General features: G+C 42.9%; 1 protein-coding gene across 5 annotated transcripts in view; it reads left to right on the top strand.

The window, feature by feature from the left end:
- Positions 1-19804, top strand: part of LOC130403871 (unconventional myosin-IXAa-like) — a 72216-nt gene that overhangs the window by 26369 nt on the left and 26043 nt on the right. For 4 of the 5 annotated variants that reach the window (XM_056608388.1, XM_056608389.1, XM_056608385.1 and 1 more), the window contains 6 exons: positions 13808-13902; positions 14092-14154; positions 14683-14782; positions 15801-15851; positions 17746-17843; positions 18269-18395. In XM_056608388.1, the coding sequence (XP_056464363.1) occupies positions 13808-13902; positions 14092-14154; positions 14683-14782; positions 15801-15851; positions 17746-17843; positions 18269-18395 (534 nt within the window). The remainder of the gene's footprint in view (positions 1-13807; positions 13903-14091; positions 14155-14682; positions 14783-15800; positions 15852-17745; positions 17844-18268; positions 18396-19804) is intronic. The other variant, XM_056608387.1, reaches the window with a different exon arrangement.

The following is a 19804-nucleotide window of genomic DNA, read 5'->3' as shown; positions in this document are numbered from 1 at the left end:
CCCTAATATTACTTTATAATATGGAAAGCCTTAAGTCACTTTCTTTTTTCTTTTCTCTTTCATATGACTAAAATGTTTATTTAATTACTGTAAATATAAAAAATAATTAAAAACCTTAATTTCCACAACAGGCCTCTACAGCCACATAGTTGGGCCACAGTGTTGTGCTGCACACTTGTCGTTGAGCGTGGGCTACTGTCCCTCTATTTTAAGTTGAGCAATGAGGAATGCTGGGGGGCCCTAGCCAAGCTCTGCCTTGACCAACAGTGAGTGATCTATAATAACAATTAACAAATAGCTTTGCACTGTTAGCATATTGGGGACTTTTGACTTTCTAAACACTTGAAGTGAGCGATGTTTACATTTCTCAGTCTGAATAATCCTCTCTAACCCTCTCTGTCCCACACTGCTTGACTCTCACCGTTGGTCCGACACTCCCCATCGGAACAGTTAAACATTTCTGTCTGTTGGTCTGCTTCTTTCTTCTGCATGAGTGCCTTATATTTCTGTCGCTCATATAGACCCTGTCTCACTGTAAGAGACACCAGGGTCTTCTAACTGCCATGCACTGATGTGTGGCATTCTTATAACCCAAGAGAGTTAAAGGGGAAATATTATGAAAACATAACTTTTCCTGGGATTTGGGGTGTTGTTTTGGGTCTCTGGTGCTCCCACACGCATACCACACGCATTTGAAAAAAGTCTGTACATGATTATTTGAGTGAGATATGCATTTCCGAAAGTACCCCGCCTACAGTTACCAAACGAGCGAGTCACTTTTGGCACCCCCTCCTTCGTAGGAAGGGGGCAGAGTTGAATATTACCTCCCACTTCCCCACTCCCCTCCAATCAGAGCAGAGTTAAGCTCAGCTCCAGGAGGACAATCCCTTTCTCCGCCGGACTGCCACGGCAGTCTGGCCGCCGTCGAAGCCGTCCGGCCGCCGTCGAAGCCGTCTGGCCGCCGCCGATGATTCGGGGGTAGCTCCAGCAGTGTACTCCAGGAGCTGAACTGCGGCCAAAGCTTTCCGGCTGTTCCGGCGGGTGTACTCCGGGAGCTGAACTGCCGCTGAAGCTGGCAGGTCCGGCGGGGGTAGGTCTCGTTGGCAGTCTGGCAGATCCGGCGCGGGGAGCTCTGCGGCATGTCCGGCAGCTCAGCTTACGTAGTACAATCCCTTTCTCCTCCATGTCGCGGTTCATGGACTTCAGAGAGTCAAGGCCAAAGTTCCTTTCCCCCAATACCTCTCAACCATTGCCGAGATATCCCCCACTACAAGTCTTTACGTTTTGTGAAAGTGCCAGAGACGTCAGACGCAGTCTTTATGATTCATAATATCATCCGAGGCGCACATAGCTTTTGGCCGTGATAGATATAATATTATACAAATACCCATATCTAATATTATTATTATTATATTATATGATATAGATATAGAGCTCCAGGAGTCCGCAAACGGCAACAATCCCTTCTCCTCCATGCTGTGTTTCAGTCTGACAGCTCATTGGTCAATGGGCAGCAGCTCATTTGCATTAAAGCTACAGACTCCAGAAACAGCGCATTCTGAAGGGACTGAGACAGCGGTAGGCGAGATATTTTTTTTCTAAAAGCTATTTCCAGCAAATTACTCCAAAAACATGTTTTCTCAAACTCAAATACTATGTTTACTTGTTGGGAAAACACCATAATATGTCTCCTTTAAAAGAATGAAATGCCTAAACTATAAATTATTCGTTATTCTCTCTCTGAATTCAACATGGAAGCGTTGAGTGCAAAGTCTATTCGAGTTATTTGGTTCAGGCTTATTTTTTTCCGCTCGTAAGAGCCGTCGGTTGGGCCCTGGCTTCATGTTGTACAGAGCTCTGCATCTCAACCCCTCACCCTAACATTCCATCACACTGTACGGCGTCCAGATTTGGGAAGCTCCTTTCTGCACCTCCTGCATTTCCTCTCCTTCCGCTGGTGTCTGGGCTGGTTCTCCCTTTTCCATGAAAACACGGAAGCCCCTCCCCTCCTCCCTTTGTGGTTGTTTGGGTTGGGTTTTGTTAGCGGCGAATTCAACCGAAGCCCTACTCCCTGGATCATGTTGAGTTGTTGTTCTGGTGGTGTGTGTGTGTGTGTGTGTGTGTGTGTGTGTGTGTGTGTGTGTGTGTGTGTGTGTGTGTGTGTGTGTGTGTGTGTGTGTGTGTGTGTGTGTGTGTGTGTGTGTGTGTGTGTGTGTGTGTGTGTGTGTGGGAGTTCTTATGGAGAAGGATCTCCCTCCTCTCCTCGCTTAGCGTTAAGCAGGCCCTGCGACCAGGTGTTCTCCTCACCAAAGATACCTCAGGCTGCTATTTTGAAGTGTTGGACTGCTTGTTTCATGACAATTCTCTTGCTTTTGGATAAGGAGATTATTATTTTCACCCTATGCCAAATTTCAACCCAAGTCATACAAGCAGCATAGTGATTCCATATTGACACAAGCTACTAGAGTGAGTGGGATTGGTGTTTGAACTAAAAGATAGCCTTGTTTTCCTAGTAGTGGAGCACATTTGCTCAGTGCTGGTCAAACACTTCCTAAACAAAGGGGCCAAATTGCCTGAACTCTCTATCTACATCAAAGACCACTCTTGGTGTGGTCCAACTGACCACAACAGATCAAGTTGACATTTTGACTGAAAAAATTTCAGTGTAAAATCCACGTCGAAAAGGTTTTCCAGATCGTGTTATATCCACCCTGAAAACCTCACCCTTACATTCCCGGCTCAGGATCCTTGGCAATGAATTATCTTGGACAATGATTATAGTTTTAGTATGTTTTTCCGTTTCATATGACGGTGGGTATTTTCTTTTTTGTCACTTGTTCCTGGTTATTGCCTCTAGCTATACCACCCCTGCCCTTTTGTTAAGGGTGTGTCAAGTCAAGTTCAAGGTCTTCTATAGGCTATAATTCATTTACTGCCTCCATTCTGCACAAACAACCATTAGCTTGGAGCATATAGTCCTGTCGATTTGGCACATAAATCGCAAAACAAGGTTATGATACCGACTGCAAAATCTAGCTACGCCCAACATGGCTGCAGTGCTACGATACGATAATAGTCAGAGCAAGTCTGAAATTTGTCTTGCACCTATATTTACAAACATCACAGACAAGACATTAGGACAGGACATCAAAAACAGGAAATCGAGACAAGACCCACAATTAAAGTAAAAGTACATACATTCATTATAACATTACAGCAGTAGACAACACGATCTAAGGCCCATCAGCATGCATTCGGTGTGGGATTAAGTGCCTGGTTCAGTTCTAGGATTGACTGGTGAACAAAAGAGTGCTTCAGTCTAACCTTTTTTAATGTTGACTTGGAACCCTATAGTTTGATGTTAGTAGATTGTACACTGTGTTCAGGACGTGGTTAGGGTCGGAGGAAATGTTGTAAGCCAACAAAGTTTAGTCTTATTGCAAATGTTGTCAATGTGGTGTTTCCATGATTGCTGATGGTCTATGGTTACCTCCAAGTATCTAATTGAGGACACTTTTGGATTTTTCTTTTCTTGATGTATGACAATAGAAACCAATGACTGGTGGTGAGCCAAATACAATCGCCTCTGTTTTCTTGGTGTTTATAAGAAGTGCGTTATTGTCAGTCCACTCGACCAGTTTGTTCACGCCAAGTTGGTGAAACTGTTTTTTTCGGAGTTACTCAACAGAGATAATATTGGTTGTAATGGCCGATGTAGGGGTTTTGATTTCCTTTACAAACAACTCTATTGGTGAGAAATAAAGCATACCAATGTATCAGGTATGGATTCAGTTTCTGCTGGACCATTTTTGCCACCAGAATGTCTGCTTGTATGGTATTGAAGGCTGATGAAAAATCTAGAAAGAGGGCTCTTGCATAGGTCTTGGGTTTGTCTAAATGTTTCGAAATAATATGAACTAAGTAGGCAACAGTCTTCAGTGCCACAGCCCTGTTCATAGGCAAATTGATATGGGTCGATTGTCTGTTGTACCGATGATATGTCGGAGCAGAATTCTCTCTAGAGATTCCATAATTACTGAGGTAAGGGCTATGGGTCTGATATCCTTAAGTTCCGTTGAACATGGAATCTTGGGAAAAGTTTTAACATTTTAGGTTTTCCATGACCGCAGGACAGTGTGTGTCCACAGAAGCCTGAAATTTGTGTTGCCACACTGGAGCCAGCTAGGTTGCAACGTTCCTCAACAGAAAGCGCTGCATCCATCTGGCCCTGCAGCTAAGTGCATTGTGTAGGCCCTCTGTAGTCGGTAGTGACTGTGATTGTGCAAGTGCATTTGGGCTTTTACATTTGGATAAATATGACAGGTGAAACAACTGGCAACAAGAAGGTGCTTCTATGAAATAATTTTGTTGACTTGTTCAGTGTCAGCTGCTGGAATGAGTCGAGGGGTGGAGATGTTAAAAACGATGAAAGTGTTGTTCTCGTTTGAAGTACATTTTTCCATGTATTTAATGGGCCAAATGGTGCACACTTGGATCTTGGCAGAGCTCAAGGTTATTCCCATTGACTATAATAGTAGTCTTTTTTCTGAAGCAGATTTAGCATTGTTTATAGGGAAATTCCATTTATGTCACATTAAGGCAAAACCCCTCACTGCAAACTTGAGTGCCATACCTGTTGGGTGTTATGCTCAGTGAGTAGCTGTTTGGCTGCTCTGTGCACCAGCATTCCATTTAAAACAAGTTGTAACCCAGGATGTGTGGTCAGGAAAAGACTCTTGCTTATGTTGTCGAAATGTATATCTTGACTTGATAAAAGCTTCCTCTTTAAAGAAATGAGTGTAGTACCAACGTTTTTATTTCCACCTAGAAGATGAGGCGGTCTACCTTTGGGCGAACTGAGGGTAACTACAGTTTTCAGTGTAGGAGCAAGATTCTGGGAAACGTTCAGACTTTTTGCGTTTCCGTGACGGCCAGTAGCAGGCGTTGTGAATGGTGGGCTAGATGCTTGGTGCAACAAATCAGGTCTTGTTTGTCCCTTTGTTGGACGGATCTGAAATGAGCTGAACCACACCTGTGGTCCCTCCCAACGTGGTGTGGGCCAGTGGAAAGAATGAGGGGAACCGCGTGTACAACTCCTCTCCGGTAGCCACACAATGACTGTTTTTTGTACTGCTTCTGATCATGCATGTCTACAAATATGCATTCATGCTACATTGATTGGTGGTATAAAAAACGATCCCTACACATCAATTTTGTTACAAGAGATGTGTCTTTTATGGACAGGGAAAGGAAAGGAAGCAGTTGGAGAAGAGAGGGAACTACATGTCTAACATTGTGAGCAGGCGTGTTGAACCACTGATCAGCCCCAGAGGTTGATCTCTAAACATATGCCTTTTTCCTTTGGATGATTGAGGCTTTAACCCTGTTGGTCTTTCCTGGCCAGCCTTTGGACACAACTTGCACTATATTGTGTTGAAAGCTGTATTGTGTTGGCCTTATTAACTAGAAAGTACATTGGAACTGCTTATGGAACTGCTTTGGGTTTAATTCTTAGTGTAACCCTTATTACTTTTGAAATGCACCAGGTTAAAGGGTTCCTTCTACAATTTACACATTAGTTATATTAGAATCTTTCATATGATGTTGGATCAGTGGCTGGGTTTCTGTGTCATATTTGTGTGAATCCATTGAACCCAATCCATCAGGATCACTATGCTATAAAATCATTCAGGTTCTCAATTTGTATTCCGGGTGCTCTCTTTGAGAGGAGTACCTCTCTGACCCCCCATTATCATTTGTTCTAGGCCAATAAGACTAAGTAGCTAAGTAGTCAAGCTAAGTAGTCCAGAGTGCAACACGCACACGGCACACGCCTCTTCTCAGTCCTTCAGATACTGAGGGCGAGCTCTCAGAAATGTTTTATTTGCATAGCATACTCGTGATTGTACACTGAACCGGGCATGTTAAAGGGACCTTCAATTTATGAGAATTCTATGCTGGAGTGATGCTTCAATAATAAGAAATGTCCACACTAAACCGAAGTGATGGGGTGTGGGTGTGGTGTGTGTGGGGACCACTATTTGTAATCAAGGATTTTCGCGGACTACCTAAATATACACAATATACAAATATAATCCTACCAAAATTACCCGCACCTCTTAATAGGCCTTCTAGCACTTAAAATAACTCATCATCAGTCAAAGCATCAGTTCAACTGCCAACAACGGCTGACCCATATTTAATTTATTTACTCAAGCACCCGAGGACATAATCCGGTTCATTTGATCAACAGGCTTATTTCCAGTAATAAGAACACTTGGATATATAGTCAAAATATCAAAACCTTTGGAGATTTTTCTTTATACAAGTCCTCAAAGAGTAGGAGGTCAAGCAACTAACTGGAAAACACTAACAATAGGCCTTATTCCTTTCCATTTCATTTATAATTTAAAACTGTTTTTTTTTATATAAACTGCCTATAAAGGCTATGCATGTGATGTGATCACGAACATTCTTTGACTCTGGCCCTATACAAATTTAAAAACACAGTAGGCCTACTCCTGGTTAAAAAAGAATAATAAAATAAGTCACATTTATTTCATAATATTAATTTACAAAAATATCCTCAATCTGATTTACGATCTGTTCTGAGTCCGTTCCGATATTTTGTCTTCAACATGACCATGGTTGAAAATCGGGATTATGGGGTAAGTGGTTGGAAAAGGCAAAGCAGCTTCAGGGCTTTGACGGACAGTTCGGGGTATTCCCTGTCAACTTTCAGCCAAAAAGCAGGCAGGCATCTCTCAGAAAAGTCTATTTTCAAAGCACTGTCACTGGACAGTTTTGCCAGGCTGTCTTGCTCGCGGGAGGTGAGGTTTGTCATGGTTGAGTCGTCCAGGGTGGCAAACCGATTTCTTATCCAGTTTGCTGTTGTGTCGGGGGTTGGGATATAATTCCGTAGCTGAGTTTTCAGCACAGTGCTGTATGATGTCATCATGCACAGCACTTGAAAGATGCGTGTCTGAGCTGCCTAAAATATCAGAACGATTTGGAAATTATTGTTAAGCTGCTTTTACACATACACGTAATGCCTGCTATTAGCCAGTTATTCTCCAGACGTGCCGTATATGTGAACGACATATCCTGACATTGGTGTCTTGAAAACCTCCCGAAAAAATACTACCCCTGGCCCTGATTGAGGTAGTATTTTAGCCGGCGGAAATGTTAATTACCTTATATGTGAATGAGGAGTGGAATGTCATTAAGTTTCACCCTAAATGACAGCCTGTTGCCTTTTGTTCACTGAATGGTTCAAAAATATTTAAATGTGGCACTAATTTAGAGTCATTTGTGGTGAACGCTAAATGATAGGTCTTATCTTAACCCTAAAAGTACACATCATACAATAAATAACATCACATGGGTTCACAGCTGCACGCGTATATAGAAATTGCTCTTTTTTTTTTTAAACAACCTGTTTCGTTCATTACTTCACTAAACTGACACACGCTACCGCTTGCTCTCCTCGCTCGTCCACTCACTCGCTGACGTCCCTCACACACACACTGCCATTCTCGCTCACACACATACGCTACTCTCGTAACAATTATTATTTACCAGTTAGCTGAACATTCTAGTGTCCCGTCCTTCCACTCCCTGTCTTCTCAGTTAAACACAGAAATCAACTAAATTGGTCCAGTGTTTGTTAGATGTGAGATGATGCAAAATAAGGCGATATCTTTCTTCGGTAACCCAGTGGTTGATGACGCCTTTCTTCTTCGTAATTTCTTCTATTGGTCTCGAACATATGATGCATCGCTGCAGCAACATTTAAGATGATCGCGATGAGTTTTGCCCGTTCTGCCTCCAACCAAAACAAACCGGAGTGACAGCGGCCGTCCTTATCCCACCTCTTGTGAACCTCGATCCTACGTCATATCCCACCCCTTGCAAGCCCACCCCCCTAAACCCCCTGTTGATTGTATTGATGTCTGAGCGACACCAATGTCTGCATATCGGGCATCAAGTGTGAATGACCCTCACGGTCGAACCTCCTGATACACAAATGCGGAGAAAAGTCCTCCACCCGCCTGGCCCATATCCCCATCATCTTGATTGCTGCTTCAACTTTGTCTTGCGTATCAAAAAGAGTAACCAACTTCCCCTGTAGGCTCCTTTTTAGTCCATTCAGGGCCTCAAAAATGTCAGCCAGATATGCAAACTTGCCAAACCTGTCTGCATCATTGAATCGTCCAGAAAGGTTGAACTTGGTGTTAAGTAGAAACAGTCTCACCTCATCTCACAGCTCGTAAAGCCGTGCAAGCACCTTCCCTCTTACAGCCACCGCACCTTGGTATGGAGCAGCAATTGTCGGTTCTCAGTGCCCATCTCGTCGCATAAAACTGAAAACAGTCTTGAATTCAGTGGACGGGCCTTGATGAAATTGACAGTTTTCACTGCTTCATCCACAACGGTTTTGAGATCGGGACGCATTATTTTGGCTGCAAGGGACTCTCTGTGGATGCTGCAGTGTATAGATTTCACTTGCGGAGCAACTTCTTGCACACGTTTAGGAAGGCCGCTGTGTCAGCCTACAATGGCTGCTGGCCCGTCTGTGCCTATTCCCACACATCTTGCCCAATAAATCCCATGTTCTGTGATGGAACAGTTCAACATGTCAAAAAGTGCCTCTGTGGTTGTGCATGTCTGCAAAAGTTTACAAAAGAGAAAGTCCTCCTCTATTTCTCTCTTGTATTCATACCATACGTAGGCGAGCAGGTTGGCAAGGTTAGCTATATCGGTTGATTCGTCCAACTGAAGGGCAAAAATGTACTGGCTTTTATCCGCGATATTAGCTGATCCCTGGCCATCTCCTCCATTCTGCACTGCACAGTGTTGTATGATAATGGAATCAAGTCCATTTCAATTCACTTCCTTGAGTGTATTTGGCATACCTTTTTTCACTGAGAGTCGGGACACCCTGTACGAGACTTCCACTGCTTTAGCAGTAGCGCCACCAGCAGATGTCGATTGCATTACTTTCTTGCTTGTGCAGTATACCTGGAGCTTGCTTTTGTAAAACTCAACTGGCTTGGACTTAGTGTCCCATGTTTGGTTCCGAAATGCTGGCGAAGATTTCTCTCGTTAGCCAGTGCCTCGTAACAACAAACGTAAACGGGCAAATGCTTGTCACCGGGGCCAGGGAATCCTAATGCTAAGTAGCTTTAACAGTATTTTCTTTTCACCCTCCTTTTCTTTGTTTCTTTATGAGGAATCTGGCTCATAGATGCCTCTGACTCTGCCCCTTGACACCGATCTAGCTTTTGGTTCTGACGGCACTGGGCTTCAACGTTCCCGCCTAGCACCACTAGTCCAAAGATTCTACAACGCTTTAATCTTTGCCCCAGCCTATTTTAGTAATCACAAAATAACTTCAATTTAATTTAAATTTTTATATCAATATACACATTTAAATTGTTATGGTTAATTCCGGCTAAAATTAATGTTTTTCCACGGACCACCTGCAGTACCGTCACGGACCACTGGTGGACCACACTGAGAATGAATGGTCTAGAGTAACGGCATCAACGACAACAAGAGTGTTGAGAAAGGAAGGTTAACTATGAATAGAAGGGAAGGAAGTGGCCATGGGCAGGAGATGACATTGCATCAAAGGCATCTTAACAATGTTTGATGGAAAACCTGTAATACGGCTGCAGGGCTACTGATGACACGGTACACTTACACTGTGAACAATGTACGCGTTTAGCATTTTGCCAGCTATGTCAAATACTTGCCCTGTTTGTTTTAAGGCTCTTTTCAGGAGCACACAATATGGAGTTCCTTACAAGATGAAGTGGTATTTCAGACCTGTCACTATAAAAATACTTTTTTTCATGTAAATCTCTCAGAAGGTTTTCCCAATCTTAATCAAATCAATGTATCATTTCAATTGTGCGTATCACTTGGTACTTAATCTGTTGTGATTTGTCTTCTAGAGGCACAATGTACGAAAGCTCTATTTGCTCTATTTGTATTGTTTGTTCAGTTGGTGAGTCATTTTAACAAAATACAGGTGAAATTCTAAACCCATCGTCCTCTTCCATACACACACACTTACTGACTCATGCTCGCATGCACAGGCCAAGCACTATCATAATCAATCTATTTTAGCTCTGTTACAAATAACATAATTTGGTCACATACTAAAGCCAACACCCTGGGTAAGGTGTGGGAATTGCAACCACATGTCGTTTCTTGAATGAACTCAAATCCCTTTATGACAAATCCCTGGTATGACAAATAAATTACTTGACTACTATAGAATATTTTCCTAATGGGCTCAGACTGTTCCCACTCTTTCTGTTTTTTTTCTGACATTGTTTTGAAATCATAGAATTGTTTCTGAAAAACGTACTGTGTTGAATCGAAAGTAGTAATGATATGACAAAGGTGGCTGGATATAGATTGTATTCTCTGTTGTGTTTGTGGAGGAAACAGATACACAGAATCCAGGCTATATCAGGCAACATCTGAACTTTTTTTCACTCCCAGTTTGATGGCTCCGGTTTGAAATTGGCATGACTAATGAACGACAACCTTTCATTCTACCAGCTTCTGACTAGAAGGTGTGCTGCATCATCATAAAAAGTTCACCTTGCCTTCCCTTCACTATTGGACATTATTATTTATAATAAACTTGTAAACCTCACCCGACAAAGAAGCTTAAAACGACCACAACAGAAACAAATTCATTTGTAAGCCATTAATATAATTGTATAGATGACTATTGCGTGCTAGCCCCAACAGTGATACAGGCTACCGTCTGGACTAGAGCAGTTTATTTTTACAATGATATTTTATCCTATCCCCCCCTCCTCTTCTATTATTTTGTTCTCTTTTTTTCTTCTTCTTTCCTATCGTCTTCTACAATCTTGTCTCTTCTTTCCCGTCCTCTTTCCGAGGAACCACTAATAGTCATTCTGCTATGATTGAGTATCATTTTCAGCGTGTGTTATTCAGTTTTTTTCTCCCCAGTGCGTACAAAGGTTTATTTATACCTCTGTGCTCTGGTAGAGCTGGTTTCCAAACCCTGCAGATGACTGTGTAATGTGAAGTTAGCTATAGCCATTCTGTAAATATGAGGTAGTTTTGGCGACATACCTGTGAGCTGGTGTCAGGTCTATAAATAAACAACATATAGGCCTACTATTTAAATTGCAGTCAGGTCGCCGAACATTGATTCCTCTTAGCCTATTTAATTCTACCTCTGTGGGTCTGTAATTTGCACATTTGGTCTCAATCCAACAAACATAGAATAACATGTGTTGCCTCTATGTTCGGAGGCATTTTATGCTGTATCCCAGTGATCTCGAAACTCTGTAATGTGGTCTATTTAAAGGCATGCAACATATTTGAGAGGAATCCAGATGGTTGAGAAAAACGCAGACCTGTTTTCACGCGGGGCAGGTGGATGAGTCCACAGAGTTATGATCACTGGGCCATACTGCAAGAAATATCCCGCCCAGTCAAACCCGACTTTCTTTCCACTGAGGTGTGTTTAATTTCTGAGGCTTCCTTTTTTATTTCCTGGAAACCCAGGAAGTGCTCACTGCTTAGCGAAGCTGCTTGTGATTGGTTGTCCTTGAGGGACCTGTAATCCCCCATCACAGAGTTGTTGCTCTCTCGGAGCTAAAAATTAGAGCTTTCTTGTGTCCTCTGAATGTGGGAATATTGGTAACTAGTCATTCCACTGTAGATTTCCAACCTTGGAAGACATCGCTGAATAAACAGGTCAGCTTTGGTGGTTTCGCTGTGTGACGGCGTGCCCACATCCCCAACATTAACACAACTTGCACGCAAACAACTTTTTGCCAGGAGCTATGATCAATACAATTGCAAAGGCCGCATAGACTACATGTGGTAAAATTGCGATTTCCGATCAATACAGTTTAGTGTGACTTTGGGGGACTCAAAGAATAAATGAACAAATCAAGGAAATACTCTTGATTTGTTCAGGGCACGATCTTTCATATTACGGCTACAGTCTTTTGACAATTATGAACCCCCCCGATTAGAGGTAAGCAGCATTGGCATTCGCTTAGTATTAAAGGTACACTGTGTAGGAATTACTCCGAACTAGTTAAATAATGATAGTAAATTATGTTGCCATGTTTAATAATTCATTATATTGTTGTAATTATTTAGTAGTGATACATTCTTTATTTTATTTTTCGATGTGCATGCATTGTCAGTGATCATCATTAGGAGATTCACCGAGAGGGCGAGGTCAGAGAGGCAGCGGATCGGCGGGAGGTAGCCTATGCTGCTATCCACCAACGAGGCTGTTTAGGCTTTTAACTAAACGTGTTTCACTGTTATGCTGCCTATGAAAGAAATTACACAAAACGTAGTAATATAAGAAGTAGTATGGTAAGTACTATAATATAAAAATAAGAAAGTCTTCACGCAGGAGGTTAAGTCTGATTATTGGCCGAGGTGATTTAACACCAATGAGAAAATATTAATGAATGAAGACATTGATTTGAGCTATTACTTAAAATGCTGCAGTGTCCCTTTAACGTCCTCTCACAGTACCTAGTGCAACGAGGTCACCCAAGAGAGTAGACCTGGATAGGAATCCCTGAAATACTATTAGCATCCCATCGCCACCGCTATGTCGACTAGGGCATGTCAGCGCAATGTGCACAGGAATTTGTGTTGACTTGGAGCAGCAGAGCTACAAATAACTGCAGGGTTTCAACTTTATGCAGGCCTAAGAACGACTTCCCCTCCAGGCACCCGTACAACATAAACAGAGCCGAGGGACAGGCAGTGCTGCAGCTCCTTATACAACCTCCACCGCTACACATGTTCTCGCTGGCCACATGGAGCCCACGGCCCGGAGAGGGGAAATGTTTCAATCAGGGCTGCACTCGCTTCGCTCTGTCCTAGACCCCAGGCCCGGGCCACTGACCGCCTCGACTGGGTGCTTTTTAAAACTGAATAGAGGAGGAGTTTAATGTTATAAAAAGAATGCACACCATGAAGCCTTGAATTAAAGGGTCCTTCCCACTAGGCTACAAGCCGATAATGAGTCACAACTCAGTATGGGAGAAGGGGGGGAAGTCATATCTTATAAGCCCCTCCATTAGTATTGTTTTTGTTTTTTAAACCCGTCTAATGTTATCGCCCGCGTAGCGTTTTTTTGTACTGAAATCTGTCATTTCTGTGGTAACAGCCAATGAGAAGAAACTAACAGATTTCTCTTATCTGGATTAAAATGTTGACTATCTGGTTTTTATGTCTTAACCTGCTGCTTAATATTCAGAGCAACAATATTGATATGGGGCTTGAAACATTTGTTTCAGTAGGAATGGCTTTCACTGATGCTTACATCGAACATTGTTCATGTACAATGTAAGGTTTGTTAGAGAGGCGTCGATTAAATCTGTATTCCATCCGTACAGTTAGTTATATTTCTCTGATCTCTGTGACTTTTGAGAGCTAATGTGTATTGAACTGAAAATACTGAATGCCAGATGAAAGGACCTTATTGAAATACACAAATACTGTTTCTTGATATGTTTACAAATGACCTCATTCCTGTCTACATTACTGGACGTCTTCCCGAAAGGCCTGAGAGAATCTGGTAGTGGCTATCATTCTCCCTTATCAGTCTCTTCAGAAGTTTATTGGATTGGAAATGTTATGCATGTGTTGAATGTTCTGTCCAATTTGACACACACAACCACACAGACAGAGAGAGAGAGAGAGTCTCAAAGTTCATGTTGTGCAGGACTCATCCTAAACCTTTATTCCCCTCCTCCTAACTGTCACCTTGCAGGCTTTTGGAAACGCAAAGACAGCCCACAACAACAACTCCAGCCGCTTCGGCAAGTTCATCCAGGTCAACTACCAGGAGAGTGGCACCGTGAGGGGGTGAGGCTATTCTTCTAATGGACGGGGGGTTTCCACTGTCATGTCTATCAGCATTGTGTTCCATAGACAGATGCGTACATGCATGCATAGTTTCTCTCTCACACGTAAACAGTTGTTACAGTTACAAATGGAACATTTGTTCTGTGTCAAGTTGCTTTTAATGATAAACTATATTTGATCCCCCACCAGAGCTTACGTTGAAAAGTATCTCCTGGAGAAGTCGAGACTCGTCTATCAGGAGCACAACGAACGGTAAGAGATGAGCGGTGGTGTCTACCCTTTGTTCTTCTCCTCTTTTCCCAAGTGGCCAAGGACTTTGCCACTTTAGGTGCAATAATTTCACTATTTCATCAGAGCCATCACTTTCGTTCAAAACAATGTAGATTCATGAGCCTCGGAGCCTAAAACGGAAAGCAATCAAACCGAATTAAAGGTTTCTGTGTAGATTTGCAGCAAAGAATACAAATGCACGTAAAGCTATGGATGCAAAAATCAATGACGATGACCCATGTTTGAAGTAATTTTTTGTGGGAATCATCTCAGCCAATGGCTCGGGGCTGTTTTGAAATTTGCTTTTTGTCAAAATAGGTTTATTGTTGAATGGCATCTGATGAAACTGCAAAAAATATTAATTTGGTCTTGCCTAAAATTTGTGGCCAGTATTTTCTCAATGGCTTGAGAGAAGAATCACTCATAATCTATATCCTGTGTGTTGAACCACTTGAACCTTGTAAGGCCCGGACTAACCATGGGGCCACCCACTTCCTGTCTACCTTCCAGGAACTACCATGTGTTCTATTACCTGCTGGCGGGGGTGAGCGAGGAGGAGCGCACAGCCTTCCACCTCCGGAAGCCTGAAGAATACCATTACCTCAACCAGGTGGGTCGCCACCTCTTGCAGCCACACACCTGGGATGTATGTGCAAGTCCCTTTCACATTGACTGGAGGACGTGTGTTTGCTCTGTGTGTAACAAAATGCTCACTTTTGGAGTGAGTCAAACAGAGAGAAAATTGGATCAAGCATCAGTGTGTCTGGATGCATACGTCTGATCCTGGTCTCTTTCTCCGTTTGTTTGTTTGTTTTGTTTTTCACTCTGGTCGTGTAAAAGGTCTCATTCCTTTTTAGATGTCATATTTAAAGACCTGTGTGTACATGGACCACATTCATCACCACAGCACTGTTAAACCCATGTACTGCTCTTAAATACAGCTCAGGGTGGCTCACTTGGACTGATTCACTGCAGACGGGGAGAAAACATGCACACACACACATTCCTAAATAAAACTCAAAACTGGTTGACTGGCTCCATAGCGATGAGGCTAGTAAACCCACACGCATGCATTCTCTGAAATATGTAAAACACTGTCTTTTGTATCGTCATTGTGGGTCAAAACAAAAAGCTGTTTCACAAAAACAACACACTCTTATAGAAGACAATTACATGTGTGGAATGTGAATGTTGTGTGAAACTTCTGCCTGGTACGGAGCTCCAACTGTGATTGGACGATAGACCGTCTCCCCTCCACACTGCAGGGAACTTTTGTTTCTCCTCTATAGGCTCACACACACATACCTGCTAATTGGCTGAATAGTAAATATATACACGCATACATTCATTCATAGTTCAACACAAACAAGCCATTGTCATCTATCATAATACACTAACAGAATCATCTCATGAACAAACTCTAAAATAAATGCTTGCAGGATAAGTACAATTTAGTGCGTGTGCGTGTGTGCCAAACACTCTTGTATTCAAATGCACATACTTATTACTGTCAGTCTTATCTCTCCGTCTGACTTTCCATCTGCTACACATCCCGGCCTTGGTGTGTCCATTAGAATGCTGCTGTCTTAACACTAACCCTGCAATCCACTCTACCTCAACCTTTCCAGATGAAAAAGAAAGTCCACCGGCACTGGGACAGTTACAGTGAGAGCGAGCCGGTCAGTATCCTCAGCCTCCCCCCACCGCGCGTGGGCTTCAGTGTGTTTGAAGAACACCTTAGTTTCACCCCCATAGTCACAGTGCCCTTCCCCGGTGCTCCAACACTTCCCATGAGCACTTGCACGTTCTGCGCAAAGCAACACAAACAAGCCTAGCTGCCTGTGCCTAAATATTTGTGTTGTGGTTCTTTGTGGGTTTCTTTCGGGGCACTTCCTTGTTGGTTTTGGTGGTTGATTGCTTTGTTTTTGTTGATTTTCCCCCTGTTTTATGCTGATGTTCACTCAGTGTGTTCTACGTTTCTACCCTGCGCAGTGCGTTTGTGTTCAATAAGGTTGTCATTAGTCATTGACAATTCAATATCCTAAAACAAGACAATGTTGTAGAGAGCACTCCTGACTTGTGAGGCATATATAATAAATGAAAAAGGGAACTAGAAAAGATTTTTTCCATTTCAGGGAAATTACATTGAATGATAATCAATTACCAAAGAGAATCTTATTTGGGTTTTTTCTTTGGCTGGTGGTAGTTTGACGTGTCAATAATATTGTTGAGGATAGGTTATAATCCGTGATATATTACTATTTCTAAATCTAGTAAACAGCCAATGTATACGGTGCATGTTATTGTCCATATACGTCAGCTGTGAATTGGATTTTCTTGGTTCTTAAAGGAAATATGAATGGTGTTTTGTCTGAAATCCTCTACCATCTTGCAACAGGATGGTTGAAGGGTTGCATCAGTATTGCATCCACAGTGAAGTTAGGAACAACTGCTTATGTCCGACATGTGGAAACAAATGTCAGACACATGTGGATGTGTGGAATACAAGGTTTTCTCTTTCTGAGGATTGTCCTGTTATACTTGCATAAACAATGGATGGATAGTACATAGTTCTGTCTTTGTAGATTACAGTTGTTGGCTTGAGATATCCCTTTGTGATGATCAACATGCACTTCACATATTGATCCGAAAATGTATGAAAATAGAATGAGGATCTTTCTAGATGCACCATTAATCACGAATATGCGTCGGGTGATGATCATTTGTTTTCAGTGACTAAGACAGAACTCTGTGATCTGGGAGCAGCTTTTAACGGTAACCAGATATCCTAGGTAGGAGGCCTTGGAAGGCTAAACGTGTGTGTGTGTGTGTGTGTGTGTGTGTGTGTGTGTGTGTGTGTGTGTGTGTGTGTGTGTGTGTGTGTGTGTGTGTGTGTGTGTGTGTGTGTGTGTGTGTGTGTGTGTGTGTGTGTGTGTGTGTGTGTGTGTGTGTGTGTGTGTGGCTCTGGCTTGTCTTAAGCAGAGGTAGTCTCCCCTCATCTGCCTTTTCTTTTCCATCAGTTTGGTTTGTCCTGCGTCTCAGTAATATAAAACTTCACTCACAAATGTAGCCTTTTTCTGCGGCTTGCCAGTTTTCCATGGTTTGCGTTGCCGGAAAAGCCGGGCGCCGTTTTCCAAAAAAAGCAGAGTACTCCCCCCTCCTCACCCCCCACCAGCACAAAACCATGCCTCATAATGATAACCCTCCCTTCAGAAGGACTTGCTTCCTCTGTCTGCGCTTTGCCACAGTTTCTTGTCTTGTCCGATTCTACGATTTTAAAACAGTAAACAGAATGAGACCCTCATTTATGTATCGAGAAAAATTTTGCCCCCACCCTGTTTGACACAACCGTATAAATGTCAAAGGGTTTGTGTATTGGGGATGTCCAAATTTAGCAGATGCCCCTACACCCAATACCTCACAATGAAGCCCAGCCAAGATGTTCAGCAGATGTCTAGCTTATGAATAATATGCTGCAGTAGCCAACCATAGCCTGTAGCCTGTCCCACGTGGGGGAGTGCGTTGTCTTGGTAACTAACCTGGTGACATGCAGTGTCCTTCTTGTGGTCGCAGGACTGCTTCACAGTGGAGGGGGAGGACCTGAAGCATGACTTTGAGAGGCTACAGTTGGCCATGGAGATGGTGGGCTTCCTGCCGGCCACACGCAAACAGTAAGACGCACAGACACAGAGAGACACACGCATTCAAAGAGACATGCATACAAAGACACACACAGACACCAACACAGAAAGAGACACACACACACACACACACACACACACACACACACACACACACACACACACACACACACACACACACACACACACACACACACACACACACACACACACACACACACACACACACACACTCTGTCAGAGTTGGTCCTCGTGGAAAGTTGCACCTTCTTGCAGGCAGTTTCTCCAGGTGGATCTGTGTCATACAGACGGAGAGTGTGCAGTCATTGTACATCTAAAATCCTCGTTGTGTTCTAGTATAGATAGATGGATAGATCTTTATTGTCATTGCACATGTTACAGAGCAAAGAATTTACCAGTATCACTGGCTCACCTGTCTCTGTCCGTTGTTTCAGGATTTTCTCCCTGCTGTCTGCCATCCTCCACCTGGGGAACATCCGCTATAAGAGGAAGGCCTACCGGGATGAAGCCATCGACATCTGCAACCCGGAGGTGCTGCCCATCGTCTCGGAGCTGTTGGAGGTGAGTTACCATCAGTTGGTCATTGGTGTCATGTTGTCTTTCTTCATGTTGGTTTGTGTTTCTATTCATACAGGTGCATCTCAATAAATGTGAATATTGTGGAAAAAATTATTAACTTCAATAATTCTATTTAAAAAGGGAAACTCGTGTATTATGTCGATTCAATGCACCCACAGTAAAAAATCTCTTAACCTTAATTAACCTTTCCACAATATTCTAAATTTGAGATGCACCTGTTTATATAAATAGGGGGACAACTGGAGCGTGTTTCTAAAGACGCTTCGCGTCTCTTTGCAGTTGTTCTAAAGTCCTCCGTCTAAAATGCCTTTAACCACGCAGACCAGATGGTCTGCTTACTTGATGAATTCGGGATGGTTTCTCAGCCATTCTTGTCAAATAAATCAAGATACAATTTTACAGCAGGCATTTTAATGACCTCATCTATAACCATGTGACCCTGCTTTGAGGGTGAGAGGTTAAAGGGGGCATATCATACCACCAGGTGTGAGTGTGATTAGCCATTACAAGCAGGTTTGAAAATGTGCAGCATTGTGACATCACAGGTGGGCGTGTCCACCTAGATGTGTGCTGGATAGATCAGTCTACCAGCCTACCCAGTGGACTGAAGTAAACGTTGCTCATCTGTGGGTCACACATCTAGGTGGACACGCCCACCTGTCATGTCACAATGCTGCACATTTTGAAAACGGCTTGTAATGGCTAATCACACTCACACCTGATGGTATGATAGGTCCCCTTTAAAGCTTCTTCCGTCTGTTGCTCATGCAGTGAGTGTGGCGCAGCAGAGCTGTAACTTGTCATAGGCGTCATAATAGACGTTTGCTGGGTACTTGTTGCGCAACAGAGAAAAAACGCACAGGAATGCAAATGGTCATGCACATGTAGACACAGTAACCATCACACACAAAAGCACGAAAGGCAGATATGCAGGCATGCAACCAAGGTGAACGCACACCATAAAAGATAATGCACAAACACGTACACACACAATCACCACAAATCAGATTGAAAGCATAAAGGACTGCTCTGGGCAGAGAGGTTTGGCGTCCCCTGTCTGTATAAGCTATCGAAAGGAATGACGATGGTGACCCATCGGTACTCCCGAGTTACTCCCGAGGAGACTCGATAAAATGAATGAAATGAATGTATGTGCAGTGGATTGTAAATTCCTAGCCTCTCTTGGTTTTACTTTTGCGTGCAATTTGAACAGAATAAACATATCTATTCTATCTTATTTCTAAAGCAGCAGGATGTTTATAGAACAGTGCAGTCTTCTCTGTCAATAGTTGGGATGAGGGCGTTCTATCAACCATGAGGCCAACAGAACCATTGGTCCTCACCTCTAACGATATACAAAATGCTTCTTGAAGGTTCTCAGTGCCAACAGT

The sequence above is a fragment of the Gadus chalcogrammus genome, chromosome 14 (assembly GCF_026213295.1).
Source record: "Gadus chalcogrammus isolate NIFS_2021 chromosome 14, NIFS_Gcha_1.0, whole genome shotgun sequence".
In the NCBI taxonomy this organism is placed as follows: domain Eukaryota; kingdom Metazoa; phylum Chordata; class Actinopteri; order Gadiformes; family Gadidae; genus Gadus; species Gadus chalcogrammus.
Note: the sequence above shows the minus strand (reverse complement) of the source record. Positions and strands in the feature narration are given on the sequence as shown.